This window comes from Lissotriton helveticus, chromosome 11 (genome assembly GCF_964261635.1).
Source record: "Lissotriton helveticus chromosome 11, aLisHel1.1, whole genome shotgun sequence".
Taxonomy (NCBI): Eukaryota; Metazoa; Chordata; class Amphibia; order Caudata; family Salamandridae; genus Lissotriton; species Lissotriton helveticus.
The window spans coordinates 790,107,984-790,135,086 of NC_136072.1; the positions used below are offsets into that span (position 1 = coordinate 790,107,984).

Below are 27,103 nucleotides of genomic sequence, written 5' to 3' on the forward strand. Positions count from 1 at the left end.
ATAGGTGAAGGTGGTGACATGCTGAGTGAAGTTAAGGTCTGGATCAACTGAGAAGCCTGAGAACAGTTCAGGAAATTGATGTGAATGTTAAAATCTCCCAGAACAGTGAAGTTGGCGTATTGTAGGTACAGTTGGGCAATAGCGTCACATAATTGTAGGAGGAAGCTGTTGGGGTAGTCAGGGAGTTTATAGATCAGCAAGACAGTGAAGGAAAAAGAGGGGGTAAGTTTGATGCAGAAAGGGAGGCCCGGAATATTCCCAATTTGGCCCAACCTAGATAACAAGACCTCCAAAGTGTCCCTTAGAATAATAGACACTGGTTCTTTGGTATGTTCAAATTTTTGTATCCACATGCGTACAGCAGTAATTCATTTGCACGGGGACCAGGTTTATTAAATAGTACTTATGGCACAAAGTGGGGCTCTGTGGTCTGAAGGGTTACACCAAGAGTGCCTTTCTTGAACTCAGGCTTACTGCCCTTCTGCCAGGTGACACAAGATTGGCAGTAGTATCACCGTATTTTTTAATCAGATGCAGGACTCGTGTTTTGTCTGTATTCTCTATGCTGGTGGGTGGCCTGTCGGCTCTGCCTTTAAAGTTCTGCCCAGCTTAAGAAGTCATGTCTTTTTGCCACAATTCAGGTGTTTGGTTAGAACATGGCAGCTGACATAAGCTTGTCAGTTGTGGCAGCATATTTTTAAATGATAGATCTATAACATGCTTTTTCTACTGTTCTCAGCACATGCAAATGCCTAATCCCCTAACCTTCTGCTCTAGGTAGGTAGCAAGGTCTTTTTTCTATATTCCGGGTGCATGACTAGTGCTTGATAGTAAGCCTGAGGCGTGGTGAGCCCCCTGCTGCTGACCAGTCACCTAAAGACAAAGATGTGTCTGCTTTGGAGAGGAGGGATGTACAAAAAAAAGGCAACCACTTTGAACTGGTTCCAGATCAGAACATTGAGAATCAACAATGCCTGTCTAGAAGAAGAGTAGAAGAAAAGGAAGACTAAATTCAGACAAAAATGGTGCCTGGATTTCGCTTTGATTGCACAATTCTTCAGCGAGAATTGGGAAATATGTTGAACACTCAACATCCGTGAGAAAGGGTAAAGAAAATATCCCTTGGTTCAATTTTGGCAAAAGACCGGGGGGGTTTTCACAAAATCTCGTAATCATCCCCTATCAACAAATGAGTACCAACTCGTGAAAACAAATTGAAAAAACACATAAATTGAAACAAGCATTGGAAATGCAATAGTCTCGCATTAGAAAAGTTGGAGCTATTGGTCTTGTAAATGACAAATATTTTATTTATGTGTTGGTTTTTAAAATAGCTAAATTGATAGCTTTGTCATTTACAATGCCAATAGTTATAAGAACACGAGAGTGCAGCAGGGCAGAGAAGCACAGAGAGGGAGCAGAGAGTGCAGCAAGGAAGAGAAGCACGGAGAGGGAGCCCAAGAGTGAAGCAAGGGTGAGATGAACGGACAGGGAGCCTGAGAGTGCAGCAGGGGACAGAAGCATGGAGAGGGAGACAGAGTGTATCAGGGGCGAGAAGTACGGACAGGGAGCCCAAGAGCGAAGCAAGAGAGAAGCAGGAGAGGGAGTCTGAGAGTATAGAAAGGGAGAGAGTTGAGTATAGAAAGGGAGAAGATGAGTTGGGGAGAGAGGCATGAGAGGTGGAAGGCAGAGCAATGGAGATAGACCTAATAATCAAATTAATTAAAAATAGGGCAAATAAGGCATAAAGAAAGGTGCGTGGCCGATGGTTTAAACAAGCTCTGACTGTGGAATGGGAGAGGTGAGGGGGGAGTCACAGGGAGATTAAGGGACAGCAGGCAAGCAGATTTGCAGACCTGATGAGCGAGTGCGAGGGATGAGTGAGGATGGGGGCACGGCCGGCCGGCCGTGAAAAAGCCTTTGATGCAGCAGGGGGCAATTAGGGGAGGAGAATGGCTGGGCTGAGGCAGAGCGCAAAGCCTTTGATGTAGCAGGGGGCGGAGCGGAAAGAGCTGCTGGCGGCACCAAGCTGACGATTTGATGCTGTGCACGCACATTTTAACTCATTGCGCTTGCGCATTGAGCTAAAAGCGCACATGCACTGCATCAAATCGCCAGTCTAGGTAAACTCTGTTTAAGCCCCTGTAGTCTCGCTCCGCACAATGCGCATGCGCATTGACAGGCGAGACCTAAAAACCACAGACACAACACAAAGGACTCTTACTAATTTGGTATATTCAGCGTCATATATCAAATACTGCCTCTAGCAAAACAATTTTTACTTTCAGTTTTTTACAATAAACTACCCATAAAATATTCAAAATATATAATAAATCAAAAACATGACTCGGTGAAATCATGAAACATGGTGAAAAGGGAATATTTACAGTATACATACATACAAAACCTACAGGAAATGAAAACATAAAATGTATGATGCCCCAGAATTAATGTTCAAGCTATCCTTTCTCTTTGTATTTCTGTCTTAGGATAGCTGGCGCATGACATTAAACAATGCCATCGACATTTCGACTATATGTTCATGCGTTAATAACTATGCATCACAGCGGGTCTTCCTCAGGACTAAAATGATGAAAGAATGGGGGGCAGCCTTCAAAATATTTAATTCCAGAGAAGAACCAAACTTCTCCAAGCCATGATTGTGCCCTACCAAAGAATCAATAGTAAAAGGTCTCTACCCCTACAGCTGAGGCCCAGTTGCTCAATGGTACCCAGCCGTTCCTGAAATCAGTAGTGTCTACTAATGTATTCTCGATACAGAAAAGGGGGTGGTGATGAACAGAGTGTCTGAATTAAGCAGACCACTCTTACCCAGTCCAAAGATCAGGGCTTGATCCATCACCGTTATTTATCTCACTGCCCCATCCCAGCTCAGAACCTGGCTATATGCAAATTAGTCTGTCCCTGGCCCAGTGCATCATGGGAACAGGGCAGACCAAACTACCAAGCCAATTCTTCACCAGAAAGGAGACAAGCTACCGGGGACCGGTTTCTGGCATTTCAGCCTCTTCGGCCCGGCTTGCTTGAATCCTGATGGAGCAGTGAGAAAGGGACTCATGTCTGAGTATACCCTGCCACACCTATAGTGGCCAAAAACGATACAGAAAAGGGGGTGGTGATGAACAGAGTGTCTGAATTAAGCAGACCACTCTTACCCAGTCCAAAGATCAGGGCTTGATCCATCACCGTTATTTATCTCACTGCCCCATCCCAGCTCAGAACCTGGCTATATGCAAATTAGTCTGTCCCTGGCCCAGTGCATCATGGGAACAGGGCAGACCAAACTACCAAGCCAATTCTTCACCAGAAAGGAGACAAGCTACCGGGGACCGGTTTCTGGCATTTCAGCCTCTTCGGCCCGGCTTGCTTGAATCCTGATGGAGCAGTGAGAAAGGGACTCATGTCTGAGTATACCCTGCCACACCTATAGTGGCCAAAAACGATACAGAAAAGGGGGTGGTGATGAACAGAGTGTCTGAATTAAGCAGACCACTCTTACCCAGTCCAAAGATCAGGGCTTGATCCATCACCGTTATTTATCTCACTGCCCCATCCCAGCTCAGAACCTGGCTATATGCAAATTAGTCTGTCCCTGGCCCAGTGCATCATGGGAACAGGGCAGACCAAACTACCAAGCCAATTCTTCACCAGAAAGGAGACAAGCTACCGGGGACCGGTTTCTGGCATTTCAGCCTCTTCGGCCCGGCTTGCTTGAATCCTGATGGAGCAGTGAGAAAGGGACTCATGTCTGAGTATACCCTGCCACACCTATAGTGGCCAAAAACGATACAGAAAAGGGGGTGGTGATGAACAGAGTGTCTGAATTAAGCAGACCACTCTTACCCAGTCCAAAGATCAGGGCTTGATCCATCACCGTTATTTATCTCACTGCCTAATGTATTCTCAGCAGTTAGATTGACTTGTCCCCTTTTTTGTTGATGTAATGTATGTGTTCCTTTTGCTTTTCCATATTTATGTTGTTACTAGGATATGCCGGTTTGGTGTTTGTCTGAAATTATTTTGCTGATGTGTAAAATTGGTGGGCTGCTTCTACATCAGACAACCTTCTGTTCTGTAATTGTATTTGGCGTGTTATTGATGAGTCTGGTTAGGTGAAGTACTCCCTCATGCACTATCTGTTTTTTTATTTAGACACGTTTTATGAACCACCCGTAGAGCCCGTGGAACCTGTTGAGCCTGAGGTACCTGCCAGAGTGCACTGGGGACCAGATATTAATCCTGGTAAGTTCAGCAGATCATAATAAAGAGGTAAAGCATGTTTTAAGAACCAGTTTGTACTCAGGACAGTTATAGAAGAATGAATCTAGTTAATCTTTAAAACTCTATCATAGACATTAAATAAGAAATGGAGAGAGTGACCAAGCTACAACATGGGGCACCTCTAGGTTAAGGAACCACCACCAAAAACTGTGCAATAATACTGTGCAAGAAGATCCTCGAGGAGCTTCAGTGTTCTGTCTCACAGCTGACTGCATCTGTGAATTTTCTTCCTTTTTCTGTTTATTATTGAAATGTGCATTTGTTATTTTGTTTAGGAACATGATTTGTTTTAAGTGAGAACCAAAATGCTAAGCCTTGGATTTGCTCCAGAGAAGGAATCTTGGAGTGACCAGCTGGCTCAGTGCTACTATGAATTTCATTCCAGTGGTCATTACCATTATGAGGCAAGGGTTTCCATTGTAGACTAGTGGTAAAACTGAGATGTGATATAATGGTTATGTTGAAACGTGGCCAACTGATCCTCACGGTTTTAACTTGAGATGTGCCCTAGACTTTAAGCTGAACTTTATCGGTTGTGCAACTATAAGACCTGAGTTTTAACCCTCAATTATCTACTTTACCGAATTGTGCAACATTTGGCAAGACCCTTAGTTTCAGAGGGTCCCGGTTCCTTGATTTGCTGTATCTGAGAATACTTAAAAATATGCTAAGGACTATTTGAAAATCCTCAACATTTACTTTTGCATGTGATTCTGCATGACACATGTATTTCTTCAGGTACTTTAGAATGTGTCAGTGGATGGTCATAACCTGGGCCGGCTGTAGAGCTATTGACCCCGGGTGAGACAATCATTTTTTGTGCCATCCCCATGACCACCTCCACAGATTCCCTCATGACCACCTGGCAAAAGTACCCCTCATCTCTCCATAGTCCCTCTCTCACATACATTTAATTTGCTTTATACCACTGGTAAAGGCTGGCTTAACTAATAAGAATGTATATTTAACCAAACAAACCCTTTTCATCCACATTAGTAATAGATAATGAACAACTGGGGGGAAAAAACAGAACATCTTAACCTATTTTATGAGGTTTGCATGCGGTGCAGTGCAAAGTTGCCCACTCTATACATGTCACAAATACATCACTTATATATTAACAGGTACATGACATGAACGTGCACTAGGCACACGTTTCTTGTGTTGTTTAACAAATTAATCTAAGTGTTGCACTTGACATAATTATTAAACAGTGCATTCATTGTAAATTTAGAGAATTTACTCATATTATGTGTGTTTTACCTGAACTGATTGCCCTAATAAATTAAAATCATCTTCATTTAGTAGATAATGTACTTACTAGGAAGGTGAAATTCGACTTTCATAAACGTGTGCTATATTACTTGAACAATATTTAATAACTTGATAACTAGATACAAACCATCCTCATATATATGGAATGTGATTTTGTTTAAAACGCTAAAGGTTACGTATTGTGTGCACTAATGTTACATGTATATGCATTTGAACGTAGCTCTTAGCCATACTTACACTTGATTAATTTGAAGATTCCCTGTATTCCACATGTAATACAAATTCAATACAACGTACTAGAAATGTATATTCATTTGTGTTTAAATGTATACACACATATTGAATGTGTATCATTGAGGTAATGCTTTAACTTGTCTTGAGAATTTAGGCCTGTGTTTCACCAGGCTGCATTTCATAAAATACTGTTTACCATTTTCTGCTAATGTGACAAATCCTGCAGGTATTCATTTGCATTGTTAGTTTAGAATATAAACATTCCTGTATTAGAAATAGAGAAAGAGCCTGATAAGAAGACCTTGATGAAAGTATATTGGGAACCAGAGCACTAACTGAAAGGCCTATTCAGCAATGTGTCAAACCTGCTAAGAGCGTGAAAAGGAGATGTCGTTTCCATGTTCAACGTGTGATTTTGTCTGGATGTTTCAGTCTGCAACATGAGAACGGATGAGAGCAATGAACCCCTGATGATGAATCATACAAGAGATGTTACCCAAAGACTTTGTGTGATATAACATAGTGTTCACCCCATCCGACTTCAGTACCCTTTCCGAGATCCCTTCAGAACACTACAAAACCTTCCCTGACTTCAGAACTGCTTTGCTGAACCCTTCTGCAGATTATATGCAGATCTCGCTCGTGGATTCCATGCAGACACCTTCTCTGATCCCCTATTACCTGAATGGACTTTGAGAGGTTTAGACCTCAATGCTTTCCCTTGATTATTTCCGAAGTCTTGCTTAGGCTAACACTTATTCCTGACTCACTGAAGACTCTTGACTGAGCTTCTGAAATGGAAACACTTTTTTAATTGAGTTTCCTTGTCTTGTCCTAATTTCCTTCATGGGAATTCCCTAATTTTGAGATTTTGAGATTTTCGAGCCATCCCTTCCCCCTAGACTGGATTTAGGAGATTTAAATTACTAATGCATAGGCGAGAGAGTTTTATACTATTTTCTGGGCATCAAATATCGATGCTGGTCTTTTGTATGCCTTATACTGAACTGCTTGTTTGTCTGATACTAATCTGCCTCAATTTCTTAAGGAGGTTGGGACTTCCCATTATTATTCTGTACCTTTACAGCATGGTCTTAAGAGTTGTGTATTTGAACTTGATTATTATTTTATAATAAACCTTCTTAACCTTGGCTACCGGTTTGTGGTCCTCATTGTGTAGCCAAATGGGTTGCACTGTTAATTAAAATTTGATTGAATGTAAATACTAACTCGAATCACCTCTCAGTCGGATTCAAAAGGTCATCGGAGGACCAAGTGGGCCCAGAAAATGCTGGATCATATCCAATTGTTTTATGACAGTTCATAACAGTCAGTGTTCCATATCAGGGTTTTATCTTATGAACTGCGGTAACAAAAGGATCTCTGTGACAATTCACTCAGCTATCCACATAAAATACAAATCTGTTAGCTGCAAGGTACCCGTTCTTGCAGCAGGCATTTTAGCCCTCTGTGCTACTTTATGGCAGGTCAAAACTGCCACTAGACAAAACTCTGATCTCTCTCTGGCAAGAACATTAATCACAAGAGTTATCTTGACATTTTTAATCCTCCTTGAAAACTGAACTCACAAGGAACTCTGCTGCTGGTGTTTTAAAAATGATAAGTTATTGCTAAACACAGAGCCCCTTCCCCAGGTCAGCGGGCAGTGCAGTTGCACAAGTCACACTGCCATAAAGCTGGCCCTGGTCATAACAGGGTAATGGTTCGTGCCTCCTCCCAAACTGGGCAAAGCGGGAATCAGACTCATAGACCTCGCGTTGGTGCTGGTGCGCCATGCGCTAGCTATGCACTGGAAGGCAGCCAAAGCTCCGCCGGTGGGGGGACGGGAAAGCAATGTCCAACCATGGGCCAGGACTAAGGATGGTGCCCTGCAGCACCTCCACCGACAAGCCGGGCAGGATGCCCAGGTCACAAGTTGGGATGTACTGTTACTGGCACTAGAGGACAAACCCAAATCCCGGCTTCAATAAAGCGGTGTAGACCCCACACAACTGAAAGGCCCTTGAGACAGATTTGAATTTCCAACCACGGCCCCCAGATAAACACACCCGCATGACCCACACAACGGGTGTAATGCAATTTCTCCTAATAGTGTTGTATGTAACCTGCATTGATGAATGCCTAAGGAACTGTAAACGAAGACAACAAAACAGTGGCAAGGGTCCAGGAGATCAATGCATGAATTAATTGCTGGTTTGACATGAATATACATTATATGATGTACTGTTCATGTACTTTTCATTCAAGAAATATTTAGATGAAGTGTGTATTAAAACAATTATTTGTTATTGTAGACTCCTTTTTCAAGTTAGTGTGTGTTAAAATTGTAAATAATTATGGATATTTTTGTATGCACAACTATGATGACCATTTGAATTTCTAATACGAAAGAAAAGAAAATTCAATTGTTTTTGATTGATGAGTATGAGTATGAAATCACTTGTGTGTTTTATGGTGCAATTATTATTAAATTGCATTTTACAGAACAGAATGATTGTGTATTAAAATAATAATTTGAAAACAATTGAAAAAAAACTTTAAATAATTTGATTGTGTAGCGCTATAAATAAAAGAAGGAAGCATCCTTGTTAAGTAGAAATAGCATCATAGAAAAGGTATCCCTGTGCTCTAAAAGTGGGTGAAGCATATAATGCACTGCTGCATCACAGAACAGAGTGGGTTTATCTGGATTCCCATGAAATATTTTGTCACGTATTAGCTAAGGTACAAAACGAGGTTAGTAGTATACAGAGACATAGGTCATGGGCTTATGGAGATCTCCCACCACTTCTTAAAAAATGGGAACTTATATGTTTTACCAACTTTACTTATTAATTACTATGCACTATTTGCGTGGTCTGGGTGACTCCGCATTTGGTTTATGGTTAGCCGTTTTGATGGCAGACATGTGAGCCGTAGTTCCATTTTTTATTTTTTATCCTGGATTCTAGCTTTTTTTTTAATTAACTGGCCTGGGGAATAGGGAACATTTTGTTTTCTCTTTACATGTCTTTGTCAGAATTCAGTCCAATATGAATGCACAAATACAGCCTTGCTTGATACTATATGTAAACGTGCTACTCAAATAAACAGTTCCTTCTGTCTTGTCCATGTACAAGTGGTGAAGTTCAGTGTACAGGTGACACTCCAGAAATACATATTAAATAGTGAGCTAACATGTAAGACTGTTGAGACCTAAGGGGACTTAAACCTCAATCGGAATTGAGACATAAGTGTATTTATTACAAAAGGCAAACTGAAGTTGTATTCAACCAATTGCCATGTTTTGGGGGGTATCCAAGTGACCATATTCCTATATCGAAAGATTCATGTTTGACAATTGAATATTCTATTATTACACATTTAGCTGGCTATTGGATGTAAGTGAGTGATGTAAATAGTGAAAAGTGGAAGTGGGTTGCTTGTGTACCTCATCAGAGGGAACCTGGCTTGGCTGTTCGGTGTGGACTGGTCCTATTGGAACAGGACCAAGGCTGATTTATATACGGCTGGGTCTAATCTGATGTGGCATCGTGGGCAAAAGAAGGATGGGTTGGAATGCAGGGACTATAGTTCTCTTTTATTCTCACTCTGAAACCTTTTTATATGATGCCTGGATAATGCAAGCATTCCTCCCCTCACCTTTTGTGTATTTGCACTCCTCTGCCTCTGGATAATGTCCCTTGTAGCCACCATTAATGCCAAACTACAGAAGATAAGTCCTGTTAATTGTGAGGTTCCCCCACAGTTCCAACATTACCTGCCTAGGAGTCAGCTCCAGTGGCTAATCCAAGGTCTCAGGTATTTTGCTCTGTGCCCACCTACAGAACAGCCTCAATTTGGGGCAGTCCCACATCATGTACAGGTGCATACCTCTTAGCGCCCACCCTCTCAGGCAATGATCTGTATCTGCTCTCCCCGTGGCATACATTCTAGTTTATTAAGCTTTATGGAGGAGCTTAAGCTGAAACAGTCGGAGCCCCACCCGGATTGCTACCTCTCTGGGATACCGGCGGGCAGTGCCCCAGTCAATGTTAATGTTAAGTGAAAATTATAGAGCGCTTAATACCAACAGGTCTCTAAACGCAGAGTCGGTGGGCAGTGCCGCAGTCTTCGTCCTCCAATGTTCCCTGGCCCACTTGCCATTTATCTGCAGGAATTCTTCACCGAAAGCTTGCACCTGTAAATTTCCTTTGGAGATTGTTTTATATGCTTTTCCTGTAGCACCCTAGCCATACCCTGTGTTCCTTACACCCACCTGTTGTTTTATGCGATTGATGCACAATTTATTGCATAGGTAAAAGCACTGGGTGGGACATTTTGTAGTGTAGTTCCTATTATCCCGAAAGGCTCTGCGCATTGGAATAATATCTTCAATAGTATAGACCTAGGGCAGAGGTTAACTAGGTCTTCTACCGACGATATTAGACTTAAAGTTTTGTGTTTGCCAGCTAGCTCAGAGTTCACTAGAAACTTTCTCGAATAGGCAAGGAGGATTTTAACCCCCCTGGATAGACAAGAAGAGATTTAGTTTCTGACAACCATAGAACATGACAACTTTGCTCTCCCCTAATCAAGAGTGTATCTCTAGAGTCGTGTGAAAACAAAAGACAACTTATTTTACTCAGTCAGTTCAGTGCATTCTTAGTTTCACCAGATTGTAGAGAAAAGGAAGAGACGGGCGTGTTCAATAAAAGATGTTATTTATTGATCAGTCTCCTTTCTCATACAAGAGAAATGAATCGCTATTATTGTAATACTTATAGTTAAGTTAAGTGCATACAGTAAAGACAGAATTATAAAATAATACTGTAAAAGCATTGATATGGTTTCTGAGCCATATGATACTTTAAAATGGATAAAATAGATACATACATATATACATTTGACTAATCATACTCAACTGGTGCTTCTAACCACGCCTACCCCAGTGTACCTGACCTAAGCCTAATACGTGGGCGGGAGTAGATAAGTAGCAGTTTAAGTTAAGTTTGTTTTGCCAAGGGACTGACTCGAGAATTCTCTGCAAGGGGTTATTCAGTTCTGTACCTGAGATCTAGAATGGTGGAGGGCTGGTATCTCTTGTCCCAGGTCTTGATATTCCAGCTGCCTGCGAGGGCTGCTTGGAAGCGCCGGAGCTGGATTTCTCAGCAGGAGAAAGGCAGCGTCTCGTTCTCAGCGCGTCAGGAAGGCGGGGCAGCGCCTGTGGGCTTCGCTCTCTGCTGGGCTCCTCGGCACGTCTCGCTGCTCCAATCTCGTCACCACCGCATGTGTTTGCTTAAGGCAATGTCGGTAATATTTATACCTGAAAGGTGCCGAGATTGACGTAAGGATGGACATATATACGTCAATAAGGATGTCATATGAACGGGCTCGTTCGCACATTCTTTTGCTGAAGTTCTCGGTGAAATCAAAACAATGGCTATGGGAATTTCCCAGGTCGCTGTAGGTTTGATTTGTTTTGAGAACTCCGTATGCCTTATCAGGGGCTGGAGGAATATCGCTTGTCTAATTAGATGGCATGCGTTATGACCTAATCAGATAACGCGCTTCTGTGCCGTGGTGTGGCTTAATCAGATAACGGTTTTTGCACCGTTGGATGGCTGCTAGTTAATTATTAACCAAACTAGGGTCAGGAATAGGGGAATCGATACAGTACCTATAGGAATACATCACACCCACTCCACGTAGACTATGTCCATATTTACAAATCTAGGCATAGTGAAACCAGTAGCGTTTGTGTATACCGTACCACCCCAAAATACATTCATATGTATCCTGAAAAATTGGAACTACGAAATATACGAAACACAATCACATGTACTATCACATGTACCATATGTACAAGCAGTCTAATAATGCTACACATATAACGCATATTTTAAATTTATCATTAAAAAAATGCGAAAAATACACATGAAATGGCTCTTAATACAGAAAAAAAGGTGCGAGACCATTTCATCACAATCATAAAGGTCTGTATGAGAGTGCTAGAGGATAGCTAATGTCTCGTGACTACCTAAAATAGAAATTCAGTTCTCTAAGAATAATGTCTACTTTAAGCAGAAGATAAGTGTCCCAAAAAATCGTAAATATTTTGGAATTGGGGAAAAAGCTCTTGCAGTCTGAAAAAATGATGAGAGCTTTTGTGTTCATTGTTAAATCCAGAATCTCTAAACCCACAGTCCCTGCTCGTCTCACTTCCCTGAGAGTTATGTGCTAATGGGGTATTCTTAGTGCTCAGTTAGCAGGGGCCATAGTAAGTCAGTCCCGGGACATCAGTGGTAAAATGACTCAACACCTGCATCTGTGGCCCAGTAACTATGTGTTCAGCGGGACCACTGAAGGGGTTCCTACATTTGCTTCATGATACCTACCCTTTCCTAAATTCGGTAATGTATCCTGAGCAGTTCTTATTCTTTTTAACATACATTTTCACTGCACATCTTTCAATAAATCTACCAAGGAGCAAGGGTGGTTAAGTTTGGTTCACCCTTTCTCCTTTTTTGTTAATTTAATGTATGTATTCATTTAGTTTTGCCGTTTTCTTATTAATTTATTATAATATTTCATATTATGAGGACATGCCATTTTGACATTTGCCTGATATTCTATTGCTGATATCTAGAATTGGTTGGCTGCCTCAGCATAGGATCAGCCTCTTCTCTTCAGTAATTTTATTTTTCAGGTGGCTCATTAGAGTCAGGTGAGATGAAGTTGAAGCTTTCGATCATGCACTGTCTGATTCTTTTTTTCAGATGAGTATTATGAACCACCCCTTGAGCCTGTGGAACCTGTGGAGCCTGTGGAGCCTGTTGAACCTGATCGGGAGGACTGGAGACCAGATGGTCGTCCTGGTAGGTTCACTAGACAGACTAAAAGAGAAACATCATATTTTATGGGCCAGTCTCCACAGGGCAATGGGCGAAGAGTAGAATGTAGTCAGTGAGGTGTAGTTATATCCAAAGGGTAGATTTATTCTTTATTTCAGTCAGGACAGGAACATTTGAGGATAAGATGGTTGTAGTAGTATTTAAAGTAGTATCAGGAAAATCAGCCCCACTGGGAGCAGCACCCCTACGGCTCAGCCCACATACAGCAACTGACAATTCCACTCAAACACACTGTAGTGGGGTGTATAAAGAACACCGAAGAAGGGTAAATGTAAATATAGGTATTTATTTAGATAACAGGTATCTGCGTCCATTGGCACATCCGATTGTAGTGCCAGACAGGTGTCCAACACGCATTCTTCGCCGCATAGCAAGCACCTTAATACAGGCATAACACAACTTTGCCACATTGGTCTAAATGAAAGAGACCAAGTCATGTTCAGGTCTCTAAGCCGGGATAGTCCAAGGAGTTTAGTTACCCGGTCCCGGTAGCCAATGGCTAGGATCATTTCTTCCCTTGTCGCAGGTGTTTTGTCTGTGACATGGTTTGCCATAGCGAAATAACAGGATCAAAAATAGAATACCCGCTACTAGTCCCAAAAGGAGTGGAAGTCCGCCAAAAATGGAATGGACAAAGTCTGGAAAAATACCCAGGATGGCTTTGAATGGAGTTAAAGCACCCGAAAACACTGCTTTAAATACACTGGAGACACCAGTGGTATCAGAAATATTTAAGATTTCGTTCAGTATTTCTGCGAAATGTATGGGGGAATTAGTTGATAATAATGAATGAATCTCTTCTGTTGTCCTTGCAACTTGGAGATCATACGTTTCTTTTTATGACGTGAGCCTGGTCGGCGTCTGTAGGAGCACAGTCTTCATTCTGCCTAAAGTATCTATTCGAATAGAAGCAATTTTCAAATCGGGCCATAACCTTGCCTCCCTGTCTGGAGAATCGTTCGGGAACAATACTCGTTCACAGCACATGACCTTCCTAGTCACGGTTATGAGATAAGGTTTTCCGGGCAGCAAACTACAACATCTGCGATCTACTATTAGAATGTAACTCCCGTTCGAGAGTCTCCTAAAGAATGGTTCTATTTGTGTTGCAGGTGTGCCTAGCTGGTAACATGAAAGGTTATTCGAAGTCCCTTCACAGGCTCCATGCAAGCTAATACCCTGACACAGAAGTGTACCGCTTAGTGATTTTGCACAATTATTGCCACTGAGAAACACTTTCTGGCCTTTATTACTGACACATTCGTGTGTATAGGGCAAGTTCCATATTGACTTAATATATCCTTTACCCAACCTTTCATACTGGCCTGCCTGTATATATTTTTGGCAGAATTGAAACTGGAAAGTAGTTATCGGAATATTTATTATTCCATGTATTATCCATTCAATGACAGGTCGTTCTGATATTGTCAATGGTAATCTCTCAAGTCTTTCAATGCTCAGAATTGTATAGTCAGCACCCTTCTGTGCCAAACTGATTTGTTTATCAGTAAGGTTAAAGATATTAAATAATGACGTTGTGTTGATTAAACGCCAAGGCACATAGCCAGAACGCAGATTTTGTAACGTCCAGCCAAGTTGTACAATAGAACGCAATTGGGACTGACCGTGTTGTAACATCAGTAAGTCTTGCGATATTATATCGATTGCTGAAGACACAATACTGTCCAGTGAATATATTCTGGAGGACAGAGTCATTAACCCATTGTCCACAACAGAAAGTGATTTTTCCAAATTAATACAGTCAATTTCCCGTATTTTTTCTGCTGTCTCAATTTGAGTTACTTTCCAAACTTCGTTATAAGCTGCATATATAGAGGCCGCTATGAAACGTTTTTGACGCTGTTTGCGTGGTCCCAATATGAAATCACGCAAGTCAGCACCTTCTGTAAGTAAAGTTAGGTGTTGCTTAATTTCAGCCAGTGTGGACGTTTGTAGCCATTGAAGGCAGAGCTTGCCCACGCTGTAGGTGGTTACTATCCCTGGATGTTGTCTTTGGGAATATCTAGGGTCTGGCCTAGTCAATGTGAACCCCTGTATTTTGTTCAGGAATCTGTCTTGACAGTTATTCGTATCTATGGGCCAGATCAACCATTTTTTCCATTCAGGATGTGTTCTGTTTTGGTTTAATATATGGTTTACGTCTATCTCAACATCTATAGAGCTATTACTGCTGACTGTTGGTTTTGGTATAGACGGTTTGTTCAAATCTTTGATTTTGGCTAAGCCAAGACAGGTAGTTTGTTGAATAGTGTCATTCAAGAATATAATTTGTTCTGGGATCATGCAGGCTCTAAACAATGATTCTATACCTTGTACTATGCCAATCTCTTGTACCCCAAACTGTTTTTGCTTCAATATTATTGTTCCAGAAATCAAACCCAAATGTATTCATTTGTTCAAAGAATGAATCAGAATATATCAATTTTGTGTTTGTAAGCATGGTCTTCATACCTGTCTTATTTGACAATTTGAAATAAAATGTTTCTGCATTACTTGTGTTAAACCCTGAAAAGTATGAATATTTATCATAAAATGTTTTCGAGCTATCTTTTGGAGGAGTAGCACAATGTTCCCATTGGTTATAATTTAAAACATTTCTAGGTTGTGCAGATTTATGTAGATAATGGTTACCATAGTGGTTGTAGCAGAACATCTGATCATAATTAGACGAACCCTGCAAATAATCATGTTCTGTGAATTTAGCAGACATCACAAGATCAGACATCATATCATTAATACTTTCAAAGTCCCAATCATCAGCAAATGTGCTTGGTTTTACAAAGTCACTCAATGAGATCTTGAATTGGTGTGGATACTTCAGGATTTCAACTGGACCATAGATAACAGGGCCCACAGGGAGCCAGGAGAATGCATTGCGCAATTAGCAAGGCAATAACGAACAATACCCGGTGACAGTTGTGACGTCACATAAATCATCTCCGAGCATTCGGAGATGACGTATGTCACGCGCAGCAGTAAACAGGGAAAACATATTCAAGTGAATAGCAAGAAGTGCGATTCTCAACATTTCCCTTTTTTCCCCAACAAAATACAATGTTTAAATAAAGTAAAAAGAAAACACTATCCAGTTACGTAATCGTCAAAACGTTTGGGCATTATAACAATTCTTCCAGATTTGGATTTGGTACATGCAATTTCACGCTTGTTGTCATTAACGATTTCTCCCACAGTCAATGCATTAGGCCCACCGGACAAAACAGTATCAGAATTTCTTTGGTCAGTCTCGTTCAAACTGTCTTCTCCTCTGCAGCTTATAAGCCATTCACTATTACTCCTAGTGTCAACCAGATTGTCCTCATTACCTGAATGTCTTTGATTCTCAGAGACATTTTCCCATTTCAAAACACTTTCATCAAGACCTTTTTCTCTCTCATCCTTGCCTTTCATTATAATTTTCTCTTGTCCTTTTTTTTAATTTGATGACATCATCTTTGCTTCTCCAGCCTTTACCCTCTATACACACTGACCCTCTAGATGCTTCACATACCCTTACCGGGTCACTATATACAGATTCACCCTTTGTTACTTTGCATGGTTTTTCCACCAGGATCCAATCTCCTACTTCTATTTCCTTGTCTTTAGCTCTATTTGTCATATCCGCATACTTCTTGGTTTTTTCCTGCTTGCATACAATTTTCTCTTTTACTTTAAGTTCATTTTCATTTATTACCTGACTATTTTCTTTATACCATTCTCAGAATTTCGGGGTAAGCATATCATTACTTCTTGTTCTTAGTTGTCTCATTAGGTGTGTTGTTGTATGTGTTTATTTTTTCACGTATATACACTTTTATGTTTAGATTTGAAGCTGTTGCTAATTGGATGCCTTCTTTAATAAATTTGTTCATCCTTTCCACCTGACCATTGCTTTTCGGGCTATACAAAGGTGTCTTCTCTTGTTTGATTCCTGCAGTGTTCAAAAACTCTGTCATTTGAGAGGATACTAGTTGTGTACCATTGTCCGATACAATAATCTTAGGTTGCCCTTCCAATGTAAACACTTTTTTAGAAACTTTATCACCACACTTGTTGTCACAGTATTCACAAACTTAAAGTGTACCCATTTGGAGTAGTAGTCAGTCAGGACAATTATGTTTTTACACTCATCTTGTAAGAGACTGAAAGGCCCCGCAAAGTCTATTGCAATCTTGGACCATGGTCCGTTAGGTATTTCTACCATTTGCAATTCTCCTTTACTGATTTTCCAGTGTTTGTCTGCTTTGAGGCATTTCTCACAATTGTCAATATGGTTCTTCACATCATTATCCAGCCCCGGCCACCAGTAATGCATTCTAACAATGTTCCTTGTGGCTGTGCTACGAGGGTGCCCCTTGTGTGCAAATGTCACAATTTTACGTCTTAAACCTGCAGGTGGTATGAATAGATCTCTTCTTTTCAGAAACCCACTCAATGGTCAGTTCTTCTTCAATCTGCTGATAACTTTTTAATTCGTTTTGTAAATTCCTGATGCCACTTTGTTCTGACATGTCCCATTATTTTTTTCAATATTTTGTCATTTTCCAGATTTTGCATCCATTCATCCTCTGTTACTGATCCGTTACACATGACTGTCGCATCCACCCATGCTACTACACACTCAGTATCATCTAGTGTGTCTTCGGATTGATCGCACACGGGTAGACGTGACAAACAGTCAGCCCTGCAGTTCTTACCACCTTTTATGTGTCTTATGCTGAAGTTGTATTCCTGAAGCTTTGATAACAGCCTTATCAGTCTGGAACTAGCTTTGCGATTTCCAGGGCCCTCACCATCCATCATGTAGACCAAGGGTTTTGTGGTCTGTTATTATTGTAAACCTCTTGCCCCACAGATAAGCTTTTAGTTTATGCACTGCCCAGACACATGCAAGTGTTTCACGTTCTATTGTGCTGTAGTTTTTTTCAGTTTCGTTTAATCTTCTGGATATGAATGCGATTGTATTCTCATTCTTTCCTTGGTGCTGGCAAAACACTGCGCCTATCCCACTGGCGTTCGCATCCACGTGATCACATTATAAAGATGCGGATCATATGGCTTTATTGCAGGTGCTACTGCAATATTTTTTTTAACGTTTTTGAAAGCCTGACTTTGTTCATGAGACCACCTGTAACTCACATTTTTCTCAATAGTTTCCTCAAAGGCTCTACCATGTCAGCATATCCTTTTATAAATTTCGAATAGTATTCGCTGAGTCACAGGAATGATTTTAGTGTCTCTTTGTCATTTGGTTCTGGAGCATCTCTCATCGCTTTGACTAAATCATCTTTTGGTGTAATACCTTCTGAAGTTAAAACATGTCCCAGATATTCTATTTTGTTGACCATGAACTTACATTTATCTTTAGAGACTGTCATCCCTCTATTTCTTTGTATACTCAACACTTTCTCTAGGAATCCAAGATGCTCTTTTTCTGTTCTTGAGTGTCTCAGGATGTCGTCCTGAAAAGCCTCTACTCCCTTCATTTCACTGAACAACATGTTAATCAGCTTTTGGAAAACGCCTGATGATGAAGCCAACCCAAAAGGTAACCGGACATATCTGTATGCCCCAAACGGCGTTATAAAGGTGGTCCGTTTTTTGCTGTTATCTGTTAAAACTACCTGATGATAAGCCGCCTTTAAATCTATTAATGTGAAATATTTTGATACTGTGACAGATTGTAGTATCTCTTGGATCTTTGGAAGCGGGTGGCAATTCACTAGAATATTTTTATTTAAGGACCTGAGGTCAACACACAGTCTTAAGTCTCCTTTTTTTTTCTTTTTTGAGACTACAATTGCAGATACCCATTCAGATTCATCAGTTTCTTCTATCACTCCTTCCTTTATTAATTTTTCAAGTACTTTTTTTAGTTCGGTTTTAATTGACAAAGGCACCGTTCTTACTTTATGCTTCATGGGAACTGCACTCTCTTTTAATTTTATTTCATGAGTAAACCCTTTCACACATCCTATCTCATTTTTGAAAATGTCACTGTACTTTTCCAACACATTACCTAGATCCTTGTTTTCCTCAACCATGGCTATGTTGTTTATAAAATCCTCCCTTAGAATTATGGGATCTTTCGCACCTGGTTGCAAGATTACTCCCAGCTTTGCCAAGTCTCCATCCAATTAGAATCCTTCCTCTAACTGCCACATAAATTTTAGTATTAATTACTCTCTCCCTAAAGGTAACTGTATCCCAGAAATACCCTACCATGTCTATATCCTGTTCCCCAAAAGCCTTTGGGTTAATGTCAGTTTCCTGCAATGTTACATCTTTCCATTTTTTCTCAAACAATGTGTCAGATATAATGGTGATTGGTGATCCTGAATCAGCAGTAAATTGTAATTCAACATTACCAATTTTTACCTCGCCAATAGGTCCTTTTATTTTACCATCTATCATTTCCACATACAACACTATGTTGGCACACATTTCTTCATTAAATTCACCAATTGCATTGACTTTTACATTTCCATAAGACATTTTGGTTTTACATAAGGTAGTGTAGTGTCCTATTTTTTTACCTTTAGAACAATTTTTAGTAAGAGCTGGGCATAACTTACTGTCCGCTAGGTGTTCATGAGAACCGCACCTGAAACAATTCACATTTTTACCTCCCACCTTCTTATGGCTCCAATTTTTTTCATTTCCTTTGTATTTACCTCTCCTTTTCTCCTGCAAATAAAATACATTAGCATTACTACTCGTACAGGAAAGTTCTTTTGTGGATATCAATGACCTTTCTATCCCTTTAGCAATATCCACAACCTCTTGTTAAGTTGGTTTTTTACACGCCAGCAATCTTTCTTGCACTTTTTTGGAGTAACAGTAAAATACCACTTGGTCCCTAATGTAAGTATCAGTCATATCCTCAAATTCACACTCTTTTGCTAGTACTCTTAAACATGCAATATACTCTTCTACTGTTTCTCCTTCTTCTTGCTTTCGTAATGCAAATGTATGCCTTGCCACCATTATGTTAGGGTCAAATTGTTTTTCAAGTCTTTTTATAGCCTCATTGTACTCATCTAAAGGTATGAAAACACCAGGTGGGCTTTCGTACTCAGGCAAGCTATCAAATACATCTTGGCCAGCTTTTCCTAATAAGCCAAATAAAATTGATGTTTTTCTTTCAGCATCGTATTTTTTTACGTCAATAGATATGATATAATTTTCAAAAGCTCTCAGCCATTTTTTCCATCTCATTGCTGGCCTTCCTGGCTCATCCAGAAATAATGTTGGTACGCAAATATTATTACTCTGTGCCATTTTATTTTACTCTTCAAATATTCTTATGTTCCTTTGTTTTTAATCTATCTTATTTTGCTGTGAGTTTCCTTTTTTATACATAGGTTTATTATTATTTCCTTTTAATTTCGTTATTCCAACTTTCACCGATGTTGTATTTTTTATTTTAATATTTCTCAAGAAGCCTCTTTTTGTTACTCTCTTTTCCCAGTTATTCCTACACATTCATTAATCTCTGCACGTTTCGTTATGCTCTTTTTCTTTGACTTCCTTCAGTTTCATAACTCTAGCAATAGTCACGTTTACCTTTCACTTTGCCTATTATGTGCTGAAATCCTTCGTGAAGATTAAACTTTTGTCAAAATGGCCGCACGCACCTTGCGCTGATGACGTTTCATCTCTATTAGCCAATTACAAGTTAGAGTTCATCTGCGCTCTTCCCGGCATGCTTCACGTGTACCATCTGACTGCAATTCCTATCGCACATATGCGAAGCCTCCTTTGCCTGCAGGAATTGCTTCTCTTTGAGCAACGCCGGTAAAACTTTTCACTTACTTTACCGCTGATTCTTCCTGTCTGCTATTTGATTGTAGAGATGCTATTGTATAAGTATTACTCACTTATACAGAATTCTTCTCTATTCTTTTGTACCCGTGAGCCCTCCTTGCCTTTGGTCATCAGCGGCAATTGTTGTGGGGTGTATAAAGAACACCGAAGAAGGGTAAATGTAAATATAGGTATTTATTTAGATAACAGGGCCCACAGGGAGCCAGGAGAATGCAGTGCGCAATTAGCAAGGCAATAACGAACAATACCCGGTGACAGTTGTGACGTCACATAAATAATCTCCGAGCATTCGGAGATGACGTATGTCACGCGCAGCAGTAAACAGGGAAAACATATTCAAGTGAATAGCAAGAAGTGCGATTCTCAACACATACACACAGGGAACATTCTGTGACATCACTTAGATAGGCTGAGCAGCACAGTACAGAATACAGAGAAAGGACTAGTCAGAGAAGAGAGCAGGATACCACACAATGCCATCACTGCATCCCGCTTCCAGACCCTGAAGATGCAGAGTAAGATCTTCAAATGGCTCCCAGGCAACATTAGAAAAACTGTCGCTCATGCCCCAGTCACCAGCAAGATGGACTATGGGAGCACCGTTTACACCAGGACCACCACGCCGTACCCGGCTGATAAGCCCATAACTAGGGCAAAACCGGTCCTGGGTTGCTTGTGTTCCAGTTCAGGGAGGATCCAGCTTGGCAGTTCAAGGTAGACTGTTCCAAGTGAAGCAGGGTCAAGACTGTTTTGCATATAGCTGGGTACAAACTAAGGTGTCATGGTGTGCAAAATAACTATAGATAGGGATGCGACCCAGAGGCTGAGATTAATCCAAGCATTACATTCATCACTTTTTTGTAAACTTTAGTGTGTATCCTTCAGTGGACCGGGTATGCCAAGACATGGGTGCCGTGCGCACTGTGTCACTGGAACCATCTGTACACGGCTGATGAGCCCATCACTAGGATGAAACTGGTCCTAGGTTGCTTGTGTTCTGATTCAGGGAGAACCTGGCTAGACAGTTTGGGATGGGCTGTTCTAATTGGAGCAGGAACAAGACTAATTTGCACATACCTGGATCCAAACTGACGTGTCATGGTGTGCAAAATAATAATGGATTGGGATGCGGCCCGAGTAATTATCAGTGGTTGAGATTAATTCAAGCATTCCATTCAGCACTTTTAATGTACACTTTAGTGTGTTGCCCTAAGTGGGACAGGTATGCCCAGACACTGATCCCATGTACACGGTGTCACTGGTACCAAGCTGTACCCGGCTGATGCACCCATAACTTGTGCAAAACCAGTCCTGGGTTGCTTGTGTTCCGGTTCAAGGAGGACCTAGCTTGGCAGTTCAGGCTGAACTGTTCCCAAAGAAGCAAGGTCAAGACTGATTTGCATATAGCGTGCCTATAACCTACTCTACATACACATGTATCGAATGTTATAGGCATGCTAACTTCCTACAAACTCACTTTGGCATTAAGTTCTGATCAGACTTTGGCTGGTTGTTGGTGTCACAATGTTCTATGCAGGGCGAGGTGGACTTTTTGCTTTTCTTAAACTTCTGTAAGGCCTCAAGCAGGTTACAGTTGTCCGACCTCTATATAAGCTTATTTGTGGTTCCTTGTTAGTAGTTTCTTTTTTTGGACTTTGACAGGCTCAGACAGACACACTATTCTATGGGTGTGATAGATTTGTTATCAATTACTAGGTGATACACTATAGCTGTCTTACCACACTGTAAGTTTTTTAGTGTCTCCTTCTCTTTGGTTATTTATCTCCCTCGACAGCCTCTGGCAGGGTCTGTGGCTCATCCAGTTTTCCATGTAGTCTTCTGGAGTTCCAGGTCTTTCTTTAGGCATTGACGTAAACAACAACACTTGAGCATATCAGAATTGAGATTAAGGGACAGACCCGAATAGGTAGGTGGCCAAACGTTACTGGTTATCAGCAAGTGCTTCCTTTAAAGGGGGATTGTGGGCACAGCATAGAATTAGGGCCTTGAATAATTTTATTGTGAGGCTTGGATATGTTATGTTGGATAAAAAAGTTCCTCGTTATCAGCGTGCAAGTGCTTTTTTTAAAAGGAGGATTGTGAACACAGAATGGAATTGGAGTCTTGAATAAAAAGTGATGAATGAGATGGAACTGCACTCCATAATGGTGACCTTTCTGTTTTTCAACTTATAGCGAAGCCGGAAGAGCCTCCGACGCTGGACTACAATGAAGAGTTGGAGCACGAGGACGATGATGACTGTGAGTGTCTGATCCTGTGTAGCTTTGCCTCCTGAATGTGGCCATAGCTGTTTTTCTATTACATGGGGGGTGACATCATTCATAGGGCTCTACCTCCCTTTAGTTTGCCAGCGCCCCAGTATTTGTGCCCCAGTAATGCAGTTACTTTTGGAAGGAAAAGCTGATGAGTTTCGAATGCTGGGGGTCACAGATTGTGGGAACGATGAATAGTGGTATTTAATGCTATCTACTGCTAATAGCCCCATACTCCTACTCAGCTGTTTAACCTTGTCATTACCCCTGACTGCCTTCTAAGGTATCCCTTCATCCAGCCTACCACTTTAACATTCACTACCTTAACTGATGCATCCTTAAGTCACGAACCCTTCAACTCAGGTCATTTTTAAATGTTAACTCAGCATACTTCTCCCTCTTTGTGCTTCATTTCTCTGCTACTTAATATGCACCCCTATTTTCTCTCCATTAACTTACTCGTTCCCAGCTTAACCTGATCCACAATGTGGTTCTCCCTCATCAAGCACACCGCCCCATCTCAGTCTTCCCTCTCCTATATCCTTAATCCAGCTCACAGCCCTAGCTATTTTCCTACTTCTCCTTTCTGTCTCACTACTTCCTTTTCATTTCTGAGTCCTTGTTTACAATTGTTCTCTTCCACGCTCCTCTTCTTCCTGTTATTATTGTTATTATTGAATGCTTATATAGCGCATTGCTACCCACCAGGGTTTCCCAGCGCTTCAGTCTCCCATTCTTCTGCCCCTCTATTATCCCACTCATTCTCAATTTTTTTTGCCCACAGCAGTTTTCTTGTTTATTAAGCCACAGCAGACTCTTCTGCCTGCCATTTCTTACTTTTGCCACTTGTTGCCCTGTCTTGAAATCTCTGTTTTCTGCTCTTTGTCTCCTGTCTTTCTTTTTTTAATACATTTTATTGAAGCTTTTAGTGCATCAAAGCCTGAAAGACCCTGGCATAAATGATTAGACAGTATTACAACAGATTTCAATGATACCAATGTTACATAACCTCGTAGAACAAGCACATACAGAACACCACCCCCCTGAACGCTGTCCGTCATTGATACCCTTGGTCTCATGTATCTCGCAGATAAAGATCCTCATCATACAATTTTACCTCCATCTCGATGAGGGCTTCAGCAGGCCATACAGGGGTAACACAATACCGCAGTAATCTGCCCACCGCTTCCAGATCTTACCATGATTCTGGTGGCAGCCTCTTGCCTGAACGCCTGCGATCTCCATCCCCATGCACCTGTCCATAGCTGCTTTCCACCCACCCACCAAAGGCAGAGACTCTTCCTTCCAATTCTGGGCGATGTCACATTTAGCTAGTGTTAGCCCCAAAAAGAAAACATGCTGTTTATATTGGTTGCCTCCGATCTCCTCCGTGCAATGATGGAGGACCAGCTTGGGCTTAACAGGAATCTCCCACAACAACACCCGGGCCAGGCAGGATGTCACACTGCACCAGAAGGGCTGCAGTGCGGTACAGATCCAGACCATGTGGAGAAAAGTTCCCTCCGCTACGCCACAGCAGGGGCACACGGAGGAGGGTATCACACCCATCCGCAATAGGTGGTGCCTAGTATAATAGGCCCAATGCAAATACTTAAATTAAATCAGACGGTAGCGCGACAATATAGCAGCATCATGGGGTGCTGTTAAGGCCTCAGTCTTGTCATCGTCATTCAAGTCTTCAATGTCTTCCCTCCAGGCCGCCCACAACGTTGACAGGGCAGTGTAGCTATGTGTTACCAAGGTCTGGTATATTTGTTGAATCTTGTGGAAAGCCAAATCTCCCATCAGTAGTCTACCCTCTAGTGGGCTGAACTCTGGCAAATCCTTGATGCCCTGAATGCTTGGAGTAAAGCATGTCAGAACTGCAACCGGTACAGCCACTTGACACAGGAAAGTCCCATGCCACAATGGGGTCTCCCCAGTCAATCTACCCCATCAGCCAGTCTGCCGCCATATTTGAATGACCACCCTGGCTGCCAAGGGCAAGTGCTCCATCCCCGCATGACTATAAAGAAATCTCAGAACCGACCAGTTGCCCATCGCCCATTTCTCCACACCATACGCAGGATCTGCCTGGTCGCTATACCACCACTCGTTGATGTTAAGGAGGTCAGAAACAGCATAATAGAAATGTGAATCTCGTGTGGCTATTATCTTGAAAAAGGTGGACTGAACACAGGTGCAGAGAGCCACACAGACCGTGCCACCCCCCACAGGAAATGATTAAGGATTGCATTCATTTGCCAGAACCACAAATATGGGCTATTGTATGGGTGAGTCTTAAGCCGATACATCAGTCGCGGCAGAAACACCATCTTCAAGATGGCCAACCAACCTAGCAATGAGAATGGAAAGGGGATCCACATTTTCACTTCTTCTGGGACCTGCGACAACAGAGGACGAATATTATGCTGCCAAGAGATAGCTGGGTCCACGGAGATATAGATCCCCAAATATTGGAAGCCATCAACAGCCTGAGTAAGTCATGATGCCCATGCTGTACTTAGCTGGACACTGCAGACCAGAAAAAGTAATGACTTCATCAGGTTCATGTAAAACTCCAAGGTCTTACTGAAATCTTGTAAGATCTGCAGTATCCGTGGGCCAGAAAACGCCGGGTCGGTAAGAAAAAACAGGACATCATCTGCGTATAGTGCTATACTTTCGAATTTCTCCGTGTACCAATCAAAATCGTACACCAGGGATTCACACCTCACTCATGCAGTGAGTGGCTCAGCAGCAAGTGCAAAATAACAGGAAGGAGAGCGGACACCTCTATCTAGTGCCTCTGCATATGGGGAACAGATCAGACACTACGCCCGCCATGCAAACGGATGCTGACAAATCTGTGTATAGCAAGCGGATGTATGCGAGTAACCATGGGCCTTGTTTAAGGGCCTGCAGAAGAATAAATAGGTACTGCCAGCTAGTCAAATTAAAGACTTGGTTTATGTCAGCTAATAAGATGGCTGCTGGCCTCTCCAGGCCTGACACCTTCGCCAGTGCATGGTGGATTCATTTAATAGTATGACGAGTGGGACGTTGTGGCACAAAACCCGCCTGGTCTGGTTGAAGCAGATCAGACATAAGCTGGAGAAGGTGATCGGCCAATATCTTGCCCAATAATTTAACTTCTATCTTCAATAGTGAGATCGGCAGGTACAACAACGGTTCCTCAGAGGGACAACCTGGCATATAGAAGACGGCCACTATTTCCGCATGTCGCAAATTATAAGGCAATATCGACATATCAGGAGCCTCCTGCAGCGCCCTCAGCAAGTGCGCCCCCAACTGGTGCATGTTTGCCTTTAAAAACTCACACAGGAACCTGTTAGGTCCTGGAGCCCGGCCCGGGTGAAGACTCGCCAATGCTCCTGTCCACAGTGATTGGTTCATCAAGCTGTTTACGCACTGAACCTTGTACATATCAGGGAGGCATAGTACGTACAAATTCAACAATTTGGCCACTTCCCGTTGAGCATAGAGGGATTTGTAATACTCTGAAAAGGCCTTAGACCACCTACTGAGGGTTGGCCCGCAGCCCACCCTCAGCATTGTGCAGCAACGGCACTGGCGCAGATGTCTGTGCGACATGACACAAGCGGTGTAGTCTTTTACTAGACTTGTTGCCCCACTGGTATATCTGATTCCACGCCGCCTGCCAAACCATCAGGCCTCATCTAAAAGCAGTTGCTGCAGTTGTTGCTGAGAAAAGAGCAACCAGTACCGGACCGGTGCCCCACAACCCTCCCTGACCTCGTCTTCTAGGACCTACAGCTGAGCCTCCAACTCCTCCACTTTTTTGGTTATACGACGCCACTACCCTGTGCAAAAACGAATGTCAACCCAGGGTAATGTGGGCTTCAGAGCCTCCCATAAAATCACCCCGTAGGGAGCAACAGTAAAGGAAAGGTATTTGGTGAGTGACCGGTGAAGTGCAGAGCTGTACGATGGGTTACACAGATGCCACTGTGACATACGCTACCAAAATAGGGACCTATGGGGACCAATATGCAATGTGAAGAACACAGAAGTATGATTCAACAACCCTCATGGCAAAATCGCAACCGCCGAGACCCTGTGGACATATGAGCCAGGAAGGAAGAGGTAATCCAACCTGGAGAGAGGCCCTTGGACCGCAGAGAAGAAGGTATAACTAGGTTCCACTCAGTGGTAGGCGCTCCACGTATCAGTCCACCCCAAAGAGGACATCAGGAGGCGTAGCTTAGAGTCACCGGA

At 42.0% G+C, this 27,103-nt stretch overlaps 1 protein-coding gene across 2 annotated transcripts in view; it reads left to right on the forward strand.

Moving 5' to 3' along the window:
- AEBP1 (AE binding protein 1) overlaps nt 1–27,103 on the forward strand; it is a 237,258-nt gene that overhangs the window by 82,875 nt on the left and 127,280 nt on the right. For both annotated transcript variants that reach the window (XM_078666750.1, XM_078666749.1), the window contains exons 5-7: nt 4,174–4,263; nt 12,591–12,689; nt 22,766–22,831. In XM_078666750.1, the coding sequence (XP_078522876.1) occupies nt 4,174–4,263; nt 12,591–12,689; nt 22,766–22,831 (255 nt within the window). The remainder of the gene's footprint in view (nt 1–4,173; nt 4,264–12,590; nt 12,690–22,765; nt 22,832–27,103) is intronic.